At 43.0% G+C, this 20,543-nt stretch overlaps 1 protein-coding gene across 3 annotated transcripts in view; it reads right to left on the minus strand.

Annotated features, from left to right (window-relative positions):
• Positions 1-4,958: 4,958 nt before the first annotated feature.
• elk3 (ETS transcription factor ELK3) overlaps positions 4,959-20,543 on the minus strand; it is a 120,736-nt gene continuing 105,151 nt past the window's right edge. For 2 of the 3 annotated variants that reach the window (XM_068059677.1, XM_068059678.1), the window contains 3 exons: positions 18,003-18,803; positions 15,420-15,542; positions 4,959-5,594 (listed from right to left, as the gene is read on the minus strand). In XM_068059677.1, the coding sequence (XP_067915778.1) occupies positions 5,499-5,594; positions 15,420-15,542; positions 18,003-18,803 (1,020 nt within the window). In that variant the 3' untranslated portion in view covers positions 4,959-5,498. The remainder of the gene's footprint in view (positions 5,595-15,419; positions 15,543-18,002; positions 18,804-20,543) is intronic. The other variant, XM_068059679.1, reaches the window with a different exon arrangement.

Genomic DNA, 20,543 nt, shown 5'->3' on the forward strand with positions numbered 1-20,543 from the left:
ATATTGAGCTGCCAGTCCTGCCTCTCCATGTCTCTGTGATAGCAAAAATATCATAATCCCATGTGCTAATCAATGCTCTCAATTCATCTGCCTTACTAGTAAGACTCCTTGCATTAAAATAGATGCAATCCAGCCTTGCATTTTTCACTTGTGCCTTAACAGGTCTATACTTGCTCTGCCTTCCAGACTGACTCGGTTTCTCTTCTATATTTGTCTGTGCATCACCTCCTGTGCCTCCACTCTATATCCCATCCCCCTGCCAAATTAGTTTAAAATCCCCCAACAGCACTAGCAAACCTCCCAGCAAGGATGTTGGTCCCGTTCCGGTTCAGGTGCAACCTGTCCAACTTGTACAGGTCATACCTTTGCCAGAAACAGACCCAGTGATCCAGGAAACTAAAGCCTTCCCTCCTGCACCATCTCCTCAGCCACGCATTCATCTGCTCTATCTTCCTATTCCTATATGCACTAGCACGTGGCACTGGGAGTAATCTGGAGATTACAACCTTTGAGGTCATGCTTTTTAATCTGCTACCTAGCTCCCTAAATTCTTGTTGCAGGACCTCATCACTCTTTCTACTTATGTCGTTGGTACCAATGTGTACCACGACCTCTGACTGTTCACCCTCCCCCTTCAGAATGTCCTGCAGCCACTCCGTGACATCCTTGACCCTCGCACCAGGGAGGCAACATACCATCCTGGAGTCATGTTTGCGGCCACAGAAACGCCTATCTTTACCCCTTATGATAGAATCCACTATCACTATAGCTCTCCCACACCTTTTCCTCCCCTCCTGTGCAGCTGAGCCACCTGTGGTGCTACAGACTTGGCTCTTGCTGCATTCCCCTGAGAAGCTATCTCCCCCAACAGTATTCAAAGCAGAATATCTGTTAGAGAGGGAGATGGACCCAGGGGCCTCCTGCATTACCTGCCTAGTTCTTCTACTCTGCCTAGCGGTCACCCATTCCCTTTCTGCCTGAGCAGTCTTTATCTGCGGTGTGACCACCTCCCTGTATGTGCTATCCACGATGATCTCAGCCTCGCGGATGCTCCCCAGTGTCCCCAGCCGCCGCTCCAGATCCGAAACATGGATTTTAAATAGCTGCAGCTGGAGACACTTCCTGCACACGTGTTCGCCCTGGACACTGGAAGTGTCCCTGACTTTCCACATTGCACAGGAGTAGTATTCCACATTGCCGAGCTGCCCTGCCATGACTTACCCTTAATTTATCCCTTTAAATTAGCCAAGAATTAAATTATTTACACTAGAGACCTTGAGTCTCTGGAACCAAACTGGTAAATCTCCTCTGAACCCTCTCAAGGACCCTCACATCCTTTCTAAAGTGTGGTGACCAGAACTGGATGCAACACTCTAGTTGTGGCCTAACCAGAGCTTTATAAAGTTTCAGGATAACTTCCCTGCTTTTGTACACTATCCCTCTATTTATGAAACCCAAGTTCCCATATACACTGAGGCAACATCCTCACTGTCTGCAACACCTCCAAGTTTGGTATCATTGGCACATCTTGAAACTTTACTCAGTATTCCAATATCCAAGTCATTTATATATACCAAAAAAAGGAGAAATTGTGATCATCTCCTGTTCATGCAGGTAACTTAGCTTCTGTTGGGAGGGATAGCAGATTGTCCATGCATTTCTAATAGGAGTTTCCTGCAAATTATAAGGTAGTATTAATTGATGAATGAGCTAGGCTTGTCTTACTGTTAAATTTTTAGTCTTGAAATAAATCTGTGTCAATGCTTAATCCAATTCGAATCGCTGTGCTGCTGAGCCAAGTATGTAATAAAATACAAGAAGGAGCCCCTCTTCATTGTATAATATTTTAAGAGTGATTAATGGGTTTGCTATGAAGCATATTTTTAGCATCAGGCACACTGAGTTAGGGCTAAATCCATGATATACGAAGAAAGGCATTTGAGGCCCTTGATATAATCAGAGAGTCCCCTTTTCCCATTTATTTTAGTATGTAGGGTAATCATATAGACAACACAACCTTACTGTGATACATACACTTCCTAACATTGTAATAGCTGCACTCTCATTCCGGTCTAGCCTGTACCATGGCTTTTTGTTAATGTAATTTTAACCTCCACTGCACTGCTGTTTCTTAATCTCCTTTGTTAGGGTAATTAGGCCACAGCTGAAGTACTGTGTACAGTTCTGGTCGCCACACTATAGGAAGGATGTGATTGCGCTGGAGATGGTGCAGAGGAGATTCACCAGGATGTTGCCTGGGCTGGAGCATTTCAGCTATGAAGAGAGACTGGATAAGCTAGGGTTATTTCCGTTAGAGCAGAGAAGGCTGAGGGGGGGGACCTGATTGAGGTATACAAAATTATGAGGGGCATTGAAAGGATAGATAGAAACTTTTTCCCTTAGTGGAAGGGTCAATAACCAGGGGGTATAGATTTAAGCTAAGGGGCAGGAGGTTTAGAGCAGATTTGAAAAAACAAAATTTCACCCAGAGGGTGGTTGGAATCTGGAACACACTGCCTGAAGTGGTGGTAGAGGCAGGAACCCGCACAACATTTAAGAAGTATTTAGATGAGCACTTAAATGCCATAACAAGGGGAGGCGGTGGCATAGTGGTATTGTCACTGGACTAGTAACCCAGAGACCCAGGGTATTGCTCTGGGGACATGGGTTCAAATCCCACCACAGTAGAAGGTGGAATTTGAATTCAATTAATAAATCTGGAATTAAAAAGATAGTCTAATGATGGCCATTGTCGATTGTTGTCAAAACCCATCTGGTTTACTCATGTCCTTTAGGGAAGGAAATCTGCTGCCCTTACCTGGTCTGGCCTACATGTGGCTCCAGACCCACAGAAATGTGGTTGACCCTTACATGCCCTCTGAAATGGCCTAGCAAGCCACTTAGTTGTACCTAACCGCTACAAAGTCAATAAAAACAGCACTGTGGGTGTACCTACCCCACATGGACTGCAGCGGTTCAAGAAGGCAGCTCACCACCACCTTCTCAAGGGCAATAAATGTTGGCCTGGACAGCAATGCCCACATCCCATGAATGAATTAAAAAAAATACAAGGCTACGGGCCAAGTGCTGGAAAATGGGATTAGAATAGATATGTGTGTGATGGCTGGTGAGGACACAATGGGCCCAAGTGCTGATTCTGTGCTGTATAACTCTATGAGTACCTTGAAGGGATGTGTTAGTTTTGACCTTCAGCTGGTTGAGGTTGAAGAGTTTGCCATCAGTGAGCACTAACTTGTGTATTGTCAGCATACTGTACTTCTATTACAGAAGTAGTTGATGTATTCAGCAAAGCATGGAACTTGCCCTGAACAGCAGGAAGACCAAAGTCCTCGACCAACCCACACCAAGGCCTATATTTTACGCACACCCCTGCAAGGTGGGATCGGAGGCAGGGGATGGGGCACAGGAGTATCCCGACGGGTGGTTGCAGGGGAGGGCCAATTGCCTCCCCGTCACCCAGCGATCTTCCTGGGGGCGGGATAGGTCGACGACACCCAGAGGCCAATTGAGGCCCTTAAGTGGCCTATTAATGGCCAATTAGGGGCCTCTGCCTGCCAGCATTGGGATCTTACCAGCGGTGGTGGTGGTGGTGGGTCCTCCGCCGTGCGAGGAGAACGCCCTGTAAAATCAGGTGCCCTCCCTGTGGGTTTGGTGGTGGGTCCCGCCTCCGTGGGCAATTTGTGGCCCACAGAGGACCCCCACCGGGAACTCATCCCCCGGACTGCAAGACCACCCCCCCCCCCCCCCCACATCCCCCCATTGCCAGGGCCTTCGGACTGGCCCCAGTGACCCCACCTCACCACCATTGGGCCTGGGTCTGAGGCTTCTGCAGTACCAACAGTGGCCACCGCTCCCAGTGCCACTGTCAACCTTCTGATTGGCCAGCAGCTCTTGGAGGCAGAATCCCTGTCTCTTTAAAATCTTTAAAAGGGACGGGGATCCCGTCTCCTAAAATTTTGACACAAAAAGACCAGAGGATCACTCCAGGGGCTGAGAAAATGCAGAGGCGGGGTTCCCCCCCCCCCCAACCCAACCCGTCTTTTTGGCCCAGTGCCAGGAGCCCCGCCTCCAGCACAAAATCCAGCCTCAATTGTATCAAATCCAATGCCTTCAATTGAGATTCATGGTGAAGGGCTCCAAACCCTCATTTCCCATATCTTGGATGCTATCTATCCCAAAAAGCTGGCATTGATGAATAGGTACAGCACCAAATCCAATATGCTAGCTCAGCCTATGCTAAATTACATACTCGAGTTTCTGAGAATGGTGATATCCAACCAAACACTGAACTCAATGTATATTGGGTAGTGAATCCTGTGGGATTTAAAGAACAAACCTGAGCATCCTCCAAGATACAGATATGTCAAGTACAGAGGTCATGATGATCTCACATCAGTTGAGATGGACAGGACACGTTGTCAGAATGCCAAACTCAAGACTGCCCAAACAAGTGCTCTATTCAGAACTATGCCAGGGAGCCCGTTCACACGGAAACCAAAGGAAATGTTTCAAAGACAATCTCAAAGCCTCCATGATGGTCTGCTTTATTAACATTAACTCATGGGAAGCAGATGCCCAATCATGACCAAAATGGCGATCAGCCATCAAAAATGGTATCAAGAAGCTTCCGATCAACTAGAGCAGCCAGTGAGAGAACGGTGAGAGACAGAAAGGGCAGCTGCTTGACCCAACCATCCGACACCAGCTCCACTAACTGACAACCGATGTCTCAATGTGCGAGAGCCTGCAAGGCTAAGATAGGGATCATAAACCATCTGTGTGTGAATCCACAGCCAACACTGATATCTCATTTCCACCAGCCATCCACAAGGAAGAATCACCCTCGACACGAGGGATTCCTGATTGATTGATTGACCTTCAAGGAACTGTCTAATTATCTTGGTGTCTTGAAAATAATTTGAAAACAGTTTGCTGAGAATCTGGCATTTATTGAATTCCGTTAATTACAAACTTGTAGCCAAAGTACAAATACATGGCAACCCTGCCTATAATACATATAAACTGCAATGCTTTTTATTTAAAAAACTTACACTGAAAATAACATCAATCTTACTTGCTAATACATAGTATCATGTCCTTTAACAGCCAATAATTGAAAACTGATACAAAGTTCCAATTATTTAATAATGCTAATAATCTGCCATTACAACAGGTTTACAGTTAATTTACAAGTTACATAAAACACTTAAGCATAAGTAGGCACAGCTGGTTAACATTCATCAAAAGCACAGTGCAAGGTACAGGAAAAGGTTATATATTTATTGCCAACTTCATTATAAAATGACGGGGAGAAAACTAATCAAAAAACACATGTAAAAGGGTATTTAATCCATACTTCATGAAATGACTCACAACTTTGTATCAATGATACAAGACCACTGATGCAAATTCAAGCTGAACATTGTCCTACATTTTGGCATTTAATTGGTCCCTTTTGCTCCTTCAATAAGGCAGTATCATGATTTCTGGGCATTGGATGAAAGCAGCAAGGGAGAAACCCCATCCAAACTGGGGATTGGAATTGGCATGTGTCCATTCACTAGGGTCGGAAACTGGAGGCAGAAAAATGGGACAAAATTAAAATTACATCACAATAGCATAACTGAACAGCCTAATGCTCAAGATTCTGGCTACAGAAAAGGAAACACATAGGAACATACAAAGCAAGAACAGGAAAAGACCTGCTGGTCCATGGAGTCTGTCTCATCCCATATGGTGTAACTTCCACACTCTGTCACCTTCTCCCTCCCCACCCCTGCAGCTACACAATCTCCTGTAATTGACACAAAAAGAGACTGATATGTTCTTACTAGTTTCTGTTTAATAATATGTGGTAAAAAGGAGCAAATGCTAGCTTAGCGTGGCTCCAATAGATCTGTTGCTACTAAATTCAGCAAGGTTCATGGCTAAAAGATAAAGATGAAAAATCATTATGGAAATGCTACAGCACCACCATTGGCAGGAGAGTGTAATTTCAGTGTGACAAGTTTACATCGGCAGTTTCTATTGCAAATGTGGACAGAGGCACTTATAATGATTTAAAATAAAGAATTGATTAGATCTCTGTGCAGAACAGAAGGCGGCCATTCTGCCCATTGTGTCTGTCAGCTCTTTGGTAGAGCTGTCCAATTAGCTCCACTCCCCTACTCTTTGGCAGAGCTGTCCAATTAGCTCCACTCCCCTACTCTTTGGTAGAGCTGTCCAATTAGCTCCACTCCCCTACTCTTTGGCAGAGCTGTCCAATTAGCTCCACTCCCCTACTCTTTGGTAGAGCTGTCCAATTAGCTCCACTCCCCTACTCTTTGGCAGAGCTGTCCAATTAGCTCCACTCCCCTACTCTTTGGCAGAGCTGTCCAATTAGCTCCACTCCCCTACTCTTTGGTAGAGCTGTCCAATTAGCTCCACTCCCCTACTCTTTGGCAGAGCTGTCCAATTAGCTCCACTCCCCTACTCTTTCCCCACAGCCCTGCAAATTTTCCCACTTCAAGTATTTATCCAACACCTTTTGAACATTATTATTGAATCTGTTTCCAACACCCCTTCAGGTAAAGTATCCCAGATCATAACAACTGACTGCATAGAAGAAATTCCATGTCAGTTATGGTTCTTTTGCACATTACCTTACATCTGCTTCCTCTTCTTGCCAAACCTGCTGTCACTAGAAACAGTTTTTATCAAAAGTATTCATGACTTTAAATACTGCTATTAAATCTCCTCTTAACCTTCTCCGCTCTAAAGAGAACAATCCCAGCTTCTCCAGTCTCTCCACATCCTTCTGAAAATGTAGTGGCCAGAATTGCACTCCAGCTGAGACCTAACCAGAGTTTTATAAAGCTTTAGCGTAACTTCCTTGCTTTCGTATTCTATGCCTCCATTTAGAAAGGCAAAGATCCTGTATGCCTTTTTAACAGCCTTCTGAATTTGTCCTTCCTGCACTGCTTTAAATTTGTACCATTTAGTTTACATTGCCTCATCTCATTCTTCTTACCAAAATGAATCATTTCCCACTTCCCAGAATTACATTTCATCTGCTATGAGTCTGCTCATTTCACCAGTCTGTCTATGTCTTCCTGCAGTCTATAACTATCCTCCTCACTGTTTACTACATTTCCAAGTTTTATGTCATCTGCAAACTTTGAAATAAGTCCTGTATTGGAGGCCTGCTACCCGACCCGAACCGGACGACGTGTTGGGTTTGGGTCAGGTCTGGCCCATCTTCTGGGTCTGGCATTTGGGCTCGGGTTGGGTCGGGCCGAGCCCAGGTCGAGTCGGGTCGGGTCGGGCCGGACACACGCGGTAAGTGCTTTACTGGTATGTACTGAAAATTAAAAACTTACCTGAGCTGGGAGTCCGGGACGAAACTGAGTCAGCACAGTGAGTGAGTGATGTCACTGTGGCAGTTCAGTGTCAGGTAGGTAAGTGAAGGGATGGTCGGGTCGAGTCGAGACGGGTTCGGGTCGGGCTTGGGCTCAGGGCAAAATCGGAGGGACTCGGGCTGGGTCGGGCTCAGGTCCACGGTGGGTCAGTTGGGTTCTTTTTTCCCAACCTGAGCAGGCCTCTATCCTGTATACCCAAGTCCAGATCATTTCGATATGTTATAAAGAGCAGTAATCCTGATACCTGGAGAATACCGCTGCAGATTTCCCTCCAATCTGCTTTCTGTCCCTTAGTCAATTTCATGTCCATGCAGTTACTGCCCTTTAATTCCATGGGCTTCAATTTTGCTAACAAGTTGATTATTGGTACATTATCAAACATCTTTTGAAAGTTCATAAACACACATTAACTGCATTACCCTCCCATTACTTCATCAAAGAACTCAATCAAGTTTGAACATCATCAAAAAGATTGTGCCTTTTTAGAGAATTACCCACATGGTACATCCAAAGCAATTTCCAGAATGTTGAGAAGTTTTCTCTTGCTTGAAGTAATTTGAATTTATACTGGGTGAGGGAAGGAATGTGCCATTAAATAAATTTGTGCTGTTTGCTCCTCAAATCCGGTGATGAAATTCACTGTGACTTATGGTGAAATAAACAATTTACACAGGAAGCTGCATCGCTATGGGAACCCATATGGGTCCTGGCGATGCCAAAAAGGTGTTGCTATGGAAACCCATGTAAGTCCTGGCTATGCCTGCCTTTTCGTGGGATATGTAGAAAATTCTTTGTTCCAGTCCTACTTGGTTCCTCCTTCCTCATCTCTTTTTTTGGTATATTGATGATTGTATTAGTGCCACTTCCTGTTCTTGCACCAAACTGGAAAATTTTATCAACTTTGCTTCAGATTTCCACCCTTCACCTTCACATGGTCCATCTCTGACTCTTCCCAGAGCTACCTTGACCACACTTCCTCACCCCGCTTCCAGTAAGGACTCTAACCCATTTTCCCAGTTTCACCATCTCCGTTGCATCCGTTCGGACGATGCAACCTTCAATTCCATTGTTTCCAATATATCTTCCTTTTACCCTAACTGAGGGTTCCCCTCCACCGTGGTTGACAGGATCTCGACCGTGTCTGTTCCATTTCCTGCACTTCTGTCCTAACTCCTACCCTGCCAGAATGAGAGGGTACTCCAAGACCTCACCTACTACTCCATCAGTATCCACATTCAACAGATCATTCTCCACCACTTCCAGTGCTTTGCCACCACCAAATATATCTTGCCCTCCCCTCCACTTTCAGCATTCCGAGGGACTGTTGCCTCCATATCACCTTGGTCTACTCTTTAATCACCTTCAACACTCCCTCCCCTTCCCACTGCACCTTTCCATACAAGCCCAGGAGATCAACATCTTCCCTTTCATAGGATCATAGGAAATAACAGCAAGAGTAGGCCATTCGGCCCACTGAGCCTGCTCCCCCATTCAAACAGTTCGTGTCTGATCATCTTCCTCTACGCCATTTTTCCCCACTATCCCCATATCCCTTGATCTCATTAGAATTCAGAAATCCATCGATTTCTATCTTGAACACAGTCAATGATTGAGCTTCCACGGCCCTCTGGGGTAGAGAATTCCAAAGATTCACCACCATCTGAGTAAAGAAATTCCTCCTCATCTCAGTCTTAAATGGCCTGCCCCTTATTCTGAGACTGTGTCCCCTGGTTCTAGACTTGCCAGCCAGAGGAAACATCCTATCTACATCTACCCCGTCACGCCCTGTGAGAATTTTATAAGTTTCAATTAGACCACTTCTCACTCTTCAAAACTCTACAGTTTCCTCAATCTCTCCTCCTAAAACAAGGGATCAGTCGAGTGAACCTCCATTGCACTCCCTCTTGTGGCAAGTATATCCTTCCTTAGATAAGGAGACCAAAACTGTACACAATACTCCAGCTGTGGTCTCACCAAGGCTCTATACAAATGTAGCAAGACGTCTTTACTCCTGCACTCAAATCCCCTTGCAATGAAGGCCAACATACCATTTGCCTTCCTAACTGCTTGTTGCACCTGCATGCGAGCTTTGAGGGACTCATGAACAAGGACACCCAGGTCTCTCTGGACATCAACACTTCCCAACCTCTCACCATTTAAGAAATACTCTTTCTGTTTTTTTCTACCAAAGTGGATCACTTCACACTTATTCACATTATATTCCATCTTCCATGTTCTTGCCCATTCACTTAGCCTATCCAAGCCCCCTTGCATCTTCCTCAGAACTTACATTCCCACCTAGTTTTGTATCATAAGAAAACTTGGAAATATTACATTTGGTCCCCACATCCAAATCATTTATCTAGATTGTAAACAACTGTTACCCCAACACTGATCCTTATGGTACCCCACTAGTAACATCCTGAGAATGACCCATTTATTCCTACTCTCTGCTTTCTGTCTGTTAACCAATTCTCAATCCATTGCAGTATATTACTCCCAATCCCGTGTGCTCTAATTTTGTTTACTAACCTCCTGTGTGGGACCTTATCAAAAGTCTTCTGAAAATCCAAATACACCACATCCACTGGTTCTTCTTTATCTATGCTACAAGTAACATACTCAAAAAACTCCAACAGATTGGTCAAACATGATTTCCCTTTTATAAATTCCATGTTGACTCTGCCCAATTTTACCATTATTTTCTAAGTGTCCAGTTATCACATCCTTTATAATAGATTCTAACATTTGCCTTACTCCTGACCTCAAACTAACAGGTCTGTAGTTCTCCGTTTTCTCTCTCACCCCCTTCTTAAATAGTGGGGTTACATTTGCTACTTTCCAGTCTGCAGGAACCCTTCCAGAATCTATAGAATTTTGAAAGATATCCACCAATGCATCCACTATCACTATAGCCAACTCCTTCAATATTCTGGGATGTAGCTCATCTGGTCCAGGAGATTTATCAACTTTTAATCCAATTAATTTTTCGAGTACTATCCCTTTATTGATACTAATTACTCAGTTCCTCATTTTTACAAGTCCCTTGGTTCCCCGGTATTTCTGGAAGATTTTCTGTGTCTTCCTCCGTGAAGACAGTCACAAAGTAATCATGGGTGGTTAATGGTTGGCACAGACTCGGTGGGCCAAAGGGCCTGTTTCAGTGCTGTATCTCTAAATCAAAAAAAAAAATCTCCCTGTCATTTCCTCCTTCTCTACCACAAACTCTCCTGTCTCCACCTGCAATGGACCCACATTCGTTCTTTTCCTTTTCAGATACCTGAAGAAGCTTTTACAGTCTGCCTTTATGCTTCCATCTTGCTTGCATTCATAATCCCTTTTCCCTTTCTTCATCAGTTCCTTGGTCCTCCTTTATTGGACTCTAAATTGCTACCAACCCTCGGGCTTACCACTTTTTCTGGCGACCTTATAAGCCACTTCCTTTGACCCAATCTTGAACTTCTTTTGTTTGCCATGGTTGATTCACCTTTCCTGTTGGGTTTTTGTGCCTTAGAGGAATGTATTTGTTGTAAACTGTGTCAGGCAAGCCCCCCACCTGCCAAGAATGAGGAAAATTAATTTTGCCACATGAACATTAAAATTGCAAGCCCCTGACTGGAAAGACATTTGCATAGTAACAGACAGTGTTGGAACAAGGGACCCAGTCCTTGCTTCCCCAATACACAGGAGTAGTGGCCAGACCAGTTTAGTCATGTGACTAGTTGGCTGTTGGTTTTTTGAACTTCCAACAAGGAATTTGAAATCAGAAGGCTGTTTTCTTCTGGACTGACAATACCTCTCTCCTGTCTGCTCTCATCTCACTCTCACCAGCTTCAGAAACCATTGAAGCCACATGAACCCCAAGAGAGAAAAGTCTCTTACAATGAACAAGGTTCGAGAAGAATACTGGGCCCCAACGAAAAGCAAGACTACTTACAAAAAGAATATACAGTGAGCTCAAAGCACAGTAAACAAGAAACTCTTCAGATATTGCCTCAAACCTCTCCATTTTATTTTTCTTCTCTTTTCTGTCCCTATTTGCATGTATGTATCGCGTGTGCATGCTAGCATGGGCGCATCGTATATCCGTAGGCATTAACCGTATTAGAGTTTAAGTTTAAAGTTTAATAAATTTCACTTTTCTTCTTTAAATCTAAGAAAACCTGTTTGTGCTCATTTCTTTGCCTTATAATTGGAAAGCTGGGAAGAAGGATTCACCAAAGGGGGAGCTCAAAACAGTGTGTTTAAAATTAAACCCTTTTACAATAAGAACAGGCGAAGACAGTAAAAGATCCCTAGACCTCTTTCTCACCTGGCCGTAACAACCGTGTAATACTTCTTTAAATACTAGCCATTGACTGTCTACCATTAAATCTTTTAATGTATTTTCCCAATCCACCATAGCCAACCTGCCCCTCATACCTACATAGTTCTCTTTGTTCAGAATGAACTATATCTCTTTCAAATTTAATGTAAAATTCTACCATATTGTGGTCACCATTTCCTAATGGCTCCTCTACAGCAAGGTTATTAATTAGCCCTTTGTTATTACATAATACTAAATCTAAAATAGTCCGATCCCTAGTTAGTTCTTCAACATACTGCTCCAGAAGCCCACCTCGTACACACTCCAGGAATTCATCCTCCACAGCATTAGTGCTAACTAGGTTTACCCAATCTATATGTAAATTGAAGTCGCCCATTATAACTGTATTGCCCATGCTACATGCAGCTTTAATTTCCTGATTTATACCAAGCCCTACATTACCACTACAGTTTGGTGGCCTATAAACAACTCCCACCAATGTTTGCTGCCCCTTGCTGTTTCTTAGCTCTACCCAAACTGATTCTACATCTTGCTCCTTCAATTTCAGATCCTCTCTCACTAATGTACTGATCTCATCCTTTATTAACAGCGTTACCCCACCTCCTTTTCCCTTCCGCCTATCCTTCCTAAATGATGAATATCCCTGAATATTCAGTTCCCAGTCCTGGTCACTCTGTAACCACGTCTCCGTTATGGCAATTAAATCATACCCATTTACCTGTATTTGTGCCTTCAAATCATCTACCTTGTTGCGAATGCTGCATGCATTCAGATAGACAGCCCTTAACTTTGTCTCAACATTATTCCTCATTCCGATCCTATTTGATGTTTGTCTTTGTCTTGTCTGCCTTCTAATTTCACTTACTACTTTTCTCCTTCCTTCCCAGCACTGAGCTTCTCAAACACTCCTTCCAGGTGAAACAGCAATTTACTTGTACTTCTTTCAATTTAGTATACTGTATGTGCTGCTCATGATGGGGTATCTACACTGGCGAAACCAAACGCAGATTGGGTGATCACTTTGTTGAACACCAACACAGTCTATAACTATGACCACGAGTTTCTGGTCACCTGTCATTTTAATTCTCTGCCCCACTCCCATGTGACCTCCCTGTCCTCACCGTCCGACACGGTTCCAATGAATATCAATGCAAGTTCATCTTTCTATTAGCCACTTTATAACCCTCCGGGCTCAACAATGAGTTCAACAATTTCAGATCATAACCACTGCTCCAATTTTTTTTCGGACAGCAGCTACTGGTGATGATTCTGCTATTTCACATTTATACCTCCTCTAGAAACATCTTTTGTTTCTCCACATCCCTTTATTATCCCCTTTTGCCTCACATCATCATCCCTTTTGTGATTTCATCTCTCCTGCCCTCCATCCAATCTCCGATCTTCCCTTGCGTTCTTTCCTCTCCTCCCCATCCCTTTTCACGCCTCTGTACTTGCTTGAAACCTGGTTAATGTTATCCAGTTCTGATGAAAGGTTACAGAAAACAAGACTTGCATTTATATAGCACCTTTCATGACCATAGGACGTCTCAAAGCACTTTACAGCCAATGATGTACTTTTGAGGTGTAGTCATTACTGTAATGTAGGAAACACAGCAGCCAATTTGTGCACAGCAAGCTCCCACAAATAGCAATGTGATAATGACCAGATAATCTGTTTTTACTGATGTTAACTAATAATATAAATATTGGCGAGGACACCAGGGGTAACACCCCTACTCTTCTTCAAAATAGCACCATGGGATCTTTTACACCAACCTGAGAGAGCAGATGGGACCTTGGTTTAATGTTTCAATTGAAAGACAGCACCTCCAACAGTGCAGTGCCCCCTCAGCACTGTACTGGAATGTCTGCCTTAATTTTTGGGCTTAAGCCCTGGTGTGGGTTTTGAACCCACAACCATCTTACTTAAGAGGTGAAAGAGTTACCAACTGAGTCACCGCTGACACCCATCAACCTGAAACATTAACTGTTTCTCTCTCCACTGTTGTTGCTTGAACTGCCAAGTGTTTTAGAGCATTTTCTATTTAGACAGGAAATGTGTTTGCTGTTGTAACAAACCCATGGTCTACATAACTTTCTCTAATGGTGAAATGAGATAGAAACATGGTAAAATAGGAGCAGGAGTAGGCCATTTGGCCCTTCGAGCCTGCACCGCCATTCAATACGATCATGGCTGATCATCCAAACTCAGTACCCTGTTCCCGCTTTCTCCCTGTATATCCCTTGATCCTATTAGTCCTAAGAACTTTATCTAACTCTTTCTTGAATACATGTAATGATTAGGCCTCAACTGCTTTCTGTGGTAGAGAATTCCACAGGCTCACCACTCTCTGGGTGAAGAAATCCCTCCTCATCTCAGTCCTAAAGGCTTACCCCATATCCTGTGACCCCTGGTCCTGGACTCCCCCACCACCGGGAACATCCTTCCTCCATCTAGTCTGTCCAGTCCTGTTAGAATTTTGTAGGTTTCTATGAGATGCATGTTAGTTGCTCAAAGCATTTCATATCTGCTCTTGACAGTAATATACGTTTTGCAACCTTGTGTAACTAACTGATCCCCTTCTTAATTGGAGGGACATGAATTTACAACTCCACTCTGAGGCAGTGCATTCCAGATCCGAACCACTCACTGTGTAAAAATGTTTTTCCTCATGTCACATTTGATTCTTTTGCCAATCACTTTAAATCTGTGTCCTCTGCTTCTCGACCCTTCTGCCAACGGGAGCAGTTTCTCTATCGACTCTGTCTGAACGCCTCATGATATTGAACATCTCAATCAAATCTCCTCTCTACCCTCTCTTCTGTAAGAAGAACCCAGCTTCGCTAATCAATCCATGTAACTGAAGTCCCTTATCACTGGAACCATTCTCAGAAATCTTTTTTGCACCTGCTCTAAAGTGCAGTGCCCAGAACTGGACACAATACTCCTGTTGAGACCGAGCTAGTGTTTTATAAAGGTTCATCATAACCTCTTTGCTTTTGTACTCTTATGTCTCGATTTATAAAGCCCAGGATCCCGTATGCCTTTTTAACTACATTCTCAACCTGCCCTGCCACCTTCAACGATTTGTGCACACATATTCTCAGAACTCAATATTTTATTTTTTATTATATTTGTAGAACAATTCCTCCTTGAAGTTGTCAATTATTATTTTTAATAATTGCAGCAAACATGGGAAACATGCAATAATAGTCTCACTACATTCTAATATTGAAAACTGTGCCACTTAACACAGTTCAATGGTTCAACTCAAACACTGATAAGTCGGATCTGATTCTTGAGTTGTTGCCTTATTTACAACTCCTTTGAACTTTGTCCAGGATCTCCAGCTGGCAAGAACTTGATAAAGCTCGTCATAACTGTAGCAGTGCTTCAGTATCAGACAACTCTGCAACTTAAATGATGCAGTCGTGAAACAAGTAGTTCTTGTTCTTACACTATTTATACATTTCCAACCCAAGTTCTGAACTATCGACTGTTTTCAAGAAAAGTTGTCAATAGATGAATTGCAAAGTTATAATCTATAATTGCCAACATCATAAACCTGAACATCAATCAAGGTTATTGCTTGCAATTAACACATAGTCGACACATCAAATTAAATAATAGAAATAACTAATTTTAATATTAATGTTTAATAATTAACACATACCTGAAATAAAGACCCTGGACCCTGTAGTCTGGCTGGACTTAAGGGAGCCACTGGACTTAGTGTACTCCAGAAGTGAATACTGGAGAGTAAGGGGCTTGGTGTCAACAGAATTCCACTAGGTGTCTATAACGACAAAAAAAAATTGTAATTAGACTGAGCAATAAGCCATCTTGTCAGCTGTGGCTCAGTGGCAGCTCTTTCAATTCTGAGTGAAGAGGTTGAAGTCCCACTCCTGAGACTTGAGCACAAAAATCTGGGTTGATACTCCAACGCAGTACTGAGGGAGCACTGCATTGTGTTGGAGGTGCTGGCTTTCAGGTGAGATGTTAAACCAAGGCCCCATCTGCTCTCTCAGGTGGATGTTAAAGATCCCATGGTCATTATCACATTGTTTGTGGGATCCTGCTGTGTGCAAATTGGCTGCTGCGTTTACTACATTCCAACAGTAACTACACTTCAAATATACTTAATTGGCTGTAAAGTGTTTTGGGAAGTCTTGAGGCCGTGAAAGGCACTATAGAAATGCAAGTCTTTCTTCTTTTTTTAAAGTCATGCAGAATTACATAATGCACCAGTCACAGCCATAATGCATCGAACAAATAATGTAAGTGGAAGAATTCTTTATCTCCGCACAAAATAATGAAGCTGTAAGATTCATATCAGCTTGGTTCAGCACTGCATGTTTAATTTTGGAACTGGGCTCTGTGTGTGTTATATATATTTGAGTATTGCCGAAGACAGAGACATTTTGTCGAAGCTTTTCATCTTGCACTCATCAGGACAATCCGCAAGAATACCAATGTAAGGGAAAGCAACAAATTTATACTGTATGAGAATAGAATGCTGATTGGTTGGCAAGTGGACTCTGATTGATAGAGACGTGGCCATGGAGAATGCACCAGCTTATGTTGACTGCCAAGCTTTGTTTGAAATTTACACAGCAAGTGGTTAGCATCTGGAATGCACTGCCTGAAAGTGTGGTGGGTGCAGATTCATTCGTGGCTTTCAAAACAGAATCGGATAAGGACATGAAGGGAAAGATTTGCAGGGAAAGGACTCAGCAGTGGGACTAGCTGTATTTCTCTTACAGCGAGGCGGCATGGGCTTGATCGGCCGGTGGCCTTCTGCAATGTAACCATTCTATGACTCTATAATGTTTAATGAGTTTTAAGGAGTAAATGTTGGCCTTCAAATAGTATCACGGGATCTTTGACATCCATCTGTGACAGCAGGGCCTTGGTTTAGTGTGTCACTTGAAAGATGGCACCTCCAACAGTGCGGCACTCCCTCAGTATGGCACTGAAGTGTCAGCCTGGATTATGTACAGAAGTCTCTGGAGTGGGTCTTGAACCCACAACCTCATGAATCTGGTGAACCTGCTACCACAGAGTCACAGCTGACATCCAGTAATATTTGAACCAGTTTATACACAAAATAATTCGATATAAAATGTATTTACAAAAGTAACGAGACGAATGATCCACTGGCACAAGATGGTAAATCTTTCTTCTAGAAGCCACAAGATGGGGGAAACAAAAATATTCATCGGATGCAGTTTGCAATGGTCTTCTGAGGTTTGGCCAGAAGCATGTTGTTGGGGGAAAGAGTAGAGGGAGCTCTATTCCTAGCCTGATTGTGCTCGAGCTAACCTTAGAGCCCCTGCTGCCGATAATGGGCGTGGAAAATCTGCAGTTGCAATACCTAGCACTAACATCCATCAGGTTGGAGAAAACAAAATTCACTCTTTTCAAAAAAAACCTGATCCGTAATCCAGGTGAAAAGACTTATAGAATCATTTACAGCACAGAAGGAGGCCATTCAGCCCACTGAGTCCATGCCAGCTCTCCGTGAAGCTATCCAGTCAGTTCTACTCCCCCATTCGATCCCCGTATCCCTGCAAGTCTATTTCTCTCAGGTGGCCATCATTCTTCTTCTTGACGTCATTGATTATCTCCGTTTCCATCACCCTTGTGATCAGCGAGTTCCAGGTCATTACCACCCGCTGTGTAAAAAAAACTTCCTCATATTCTCCCTGAATCTTTTGCCCAAAACTTTCCATCTGTGTCCCATAGTCCTTGTAGCGTTTGTTAATGGGAACAGCTTTTTCTGGTCTAACTTATCTAAGCCTGTCATAATCTTGTGAACTTCTATTAAATCTCCACTCAATCTCCTTTGTTCTAAGGAGAACAAGTGCAGCTTTTCCAACCTAACCTTGTAACTAAAATCCTCCATCCCTGGAAACCATTCTGGTAAATCTCCTCTGCACCTTCTCAAGGATCCTCACATCCTTCCTGAAGTGTGGTGACCAGAACTGGACTCAATACTCCTGTTGGGCCTAACCAGAGCTTTATAAAGGTTCAGCATCACTTGTAATTGTATTCACAGTCCATTCTGAAGATACGTATATTTTGAATCTAATGAATAGAAAATTGTATTAACTGATAAAATAAGGGAATTGTTTTTAAGATTTGCTTGCCATGCTTTTATGGCAATGTACACAATACCTATGAATCTGTGTAATTATCAGACCATGTGTTGGAAATTTAACTTACTTCAGACCCAATGTAATTTAAACATGCTGACCTGTGCAGTGAAGAAAGCTGGAGTGAGGGATCCTGAAGGAAGTGCTGGACTGTTGAGGGCAATCGAGCTGGCATCTGTGTTGGTTATGACTAAAGGAGGAGCTGGAATCTCGAGGCCTTTGGGTTTCTTAGCCTTTGGAAGATGGATGTGTCTCTGCTCAGCTGGACAAGGTGATTTGGCCTTCGAGCCTGATGAGAGGTTTAGGGGCTGAACAGATTGTTCAGAATCATAGGCATCAAGTTCGATAATGCAAGCCTTCTGGTATCCCGATGAGGAGGTGTTATTTGAGGATGATGAAGCAACTGGAGAATGAAGTGAAGCTAAAGGAGGTGATGCTTTAGAAGTAAGAGCTGTAAAGAAAGTTGATGCAACCATAGATTCTGGTGAAGGAGAAAGGGACGATGGAACTGAGACAACGGGCACAGTGACTGGTCTTTCATTTTTATTTGTTACAAATCTTATAACAGTCCTGACCTCCTCAGGTGTAGGTTTTCTTGCAAGTTTCTCATCTGGCTTTTCCATTTTGATTGACTTGAAAAAGTCTGACCTGTTCTGCAAAGAGTTAATGGTGAAAGAAGTATATAGGCCAGAGTGGATATAATCATTGCGACTGGGACTTCTGCTGGCAGATAATGTTATTTGCTGATGGTCTCTACTTTCTGAAATTGACTGAGTGTCACTATCCCTGAGCAAAACATTTTCCCTACTGGATTCCAGTGTGTGGGGATCCATTTTTAAAATGTCTGGAAATGAAACAAATTTGTAAACGAACTTCTGCCCAATCACCTTCTTAATAATATTCTGTGAAGGGAAAGAAAAAATAACTTTTATTAGATTGAGAACCATTTGGTATAATAATTAAACCAGATTTAAGTTAACATTGGAAATGCAGTTATCAAAAATGAAAGAAATTAGAGATAAATTGTACCATGAATACTGACTAAAGTATTTAGAGTGACAGAGGAAGAGTCAATCTCTGAGATTTTCCCAGTGATTCTCCCACTCCACCAAAGTAACTTAGGGCAAAATTCTGTTCCCATGTATAAAACAGGTTTCCACCAAACCTCTGTCAATGTTACTGCCTCAGAGTGGGGAGATCCCCCCCCCCCCAAGGAAATTCCCAACTCAGGTATTTGTCATCTTCTGTATTAGTTTGTTCTAATCCACCACGGCAATATTTTTAATCCACTCGATAGTAAGGATACCTACCTTGTAGGATCTTGGTCATTCTTCACGTGATAGCTTCCCTCATGTTGCTGGAACTTATCCAATCCTGACTGGTTCTGGGGAATCACTCTTTGCTTCGTGTCGACAACAACAGGACTGCCCATCATGTGACCTTCCTATTCCCGCCATGTACTCACCAGGACAAGCGCAATAGCTCAGCTCTTTTTGACCTACATCAATTCACAAATTACTTCCTTAAAAATTCCCTAATTGCAAAACACCAACAACCACCCAGGAATGCTGGGGTGGGGTTGGAGGGAAAAGAGGGGATGGAATGATGGGATCATGGTATGTAAGCGATGCTAGCATTTAAAAAATGACCAATGAGCCTACAAGGGAGACAATCTTGCTTTACTAGGCTTTCAGGCCTATCGCAGACATCACAGCAGTGAGATTGAACTATTACCAATTTAAGTGGGGAGTCTCTCATTAGAAAACCCAAAACCTGCTACCAAAACTGACCTGCCAAAAATATTAGCCCCGGCGTTAGTAAAATTTAAACAGTAATGTATGATAACAGGTGAGGGTACTCCATGTGGCTGCCTTACAGATATCATCTACACCTAAGCAAAACACAGGGAATTAGCCCTGGAACAAGGAGATTGACCCTTAAACAGATTCCTGTAGCATTTAACTATGGGTATTCATGGAAAAGAAACTCCGTTTCGCTTTATTACAGTAACAATCTTTGGCTATTTATACTAACTGGGATTGTAACAGAGAAACCTTACTCTGTATATCATCCACTGAAATATGACCCACACTGCCGGGCGAATTCTACTCCCCTTACAGATCAAATAATTCTCACAAGTTGAGTCACAGACATCAGACTGCAGTATTTACATCAAATTCATGAAAGAATAGTTGAAATAGAGAGAACATACATTCTCATACACTTGCCAGATTACTAAAACAATTAAGATGCAACTTAATTTTTCTCTAAACACTTTAGCCTGACTGACTGCTGAAATCAAAGATGTTGTGTGGGAGAGGAGATGGCCCCTTCAAACTCCAAATCCCACAAATCTGTCAATCACAAGGCTCCAGCCAACCAGTGACATATTTCTTTCTTCAAGTGACCCAGAAATGGCTTTCAATCCAAATTAATACTCTGACGTGATGTGGAACAAGGAGGTTTACAAACAGTTTGACTCGTCATGGTCCTTTGCCCTGTCAATGGAATAGAATGACACCATCAAGTAGCCATCTTTTCACAATAGCATGGGATGTCTGAAATTGTACATAACGAACCTCCCTCTGTACAACTGAATTACAGTTCAAATCACAATTCAGGAATTGCTTCCCGAGATCCAA

Source organism: Heterodontus francisci, chromosome 27, assembly GCF_036365525.1.
Source record: "Heterodontus francisci isolate sHetFra1 chromosome 27, sHetFra1.hap1, whole genome shotgun sequence".
NCBI lineage: Eukaryota > Metazoa > Chordata > Chondrichthyes > Heterodontiformes > Heterodontidae > Heterodontus > Heterodontus francisci.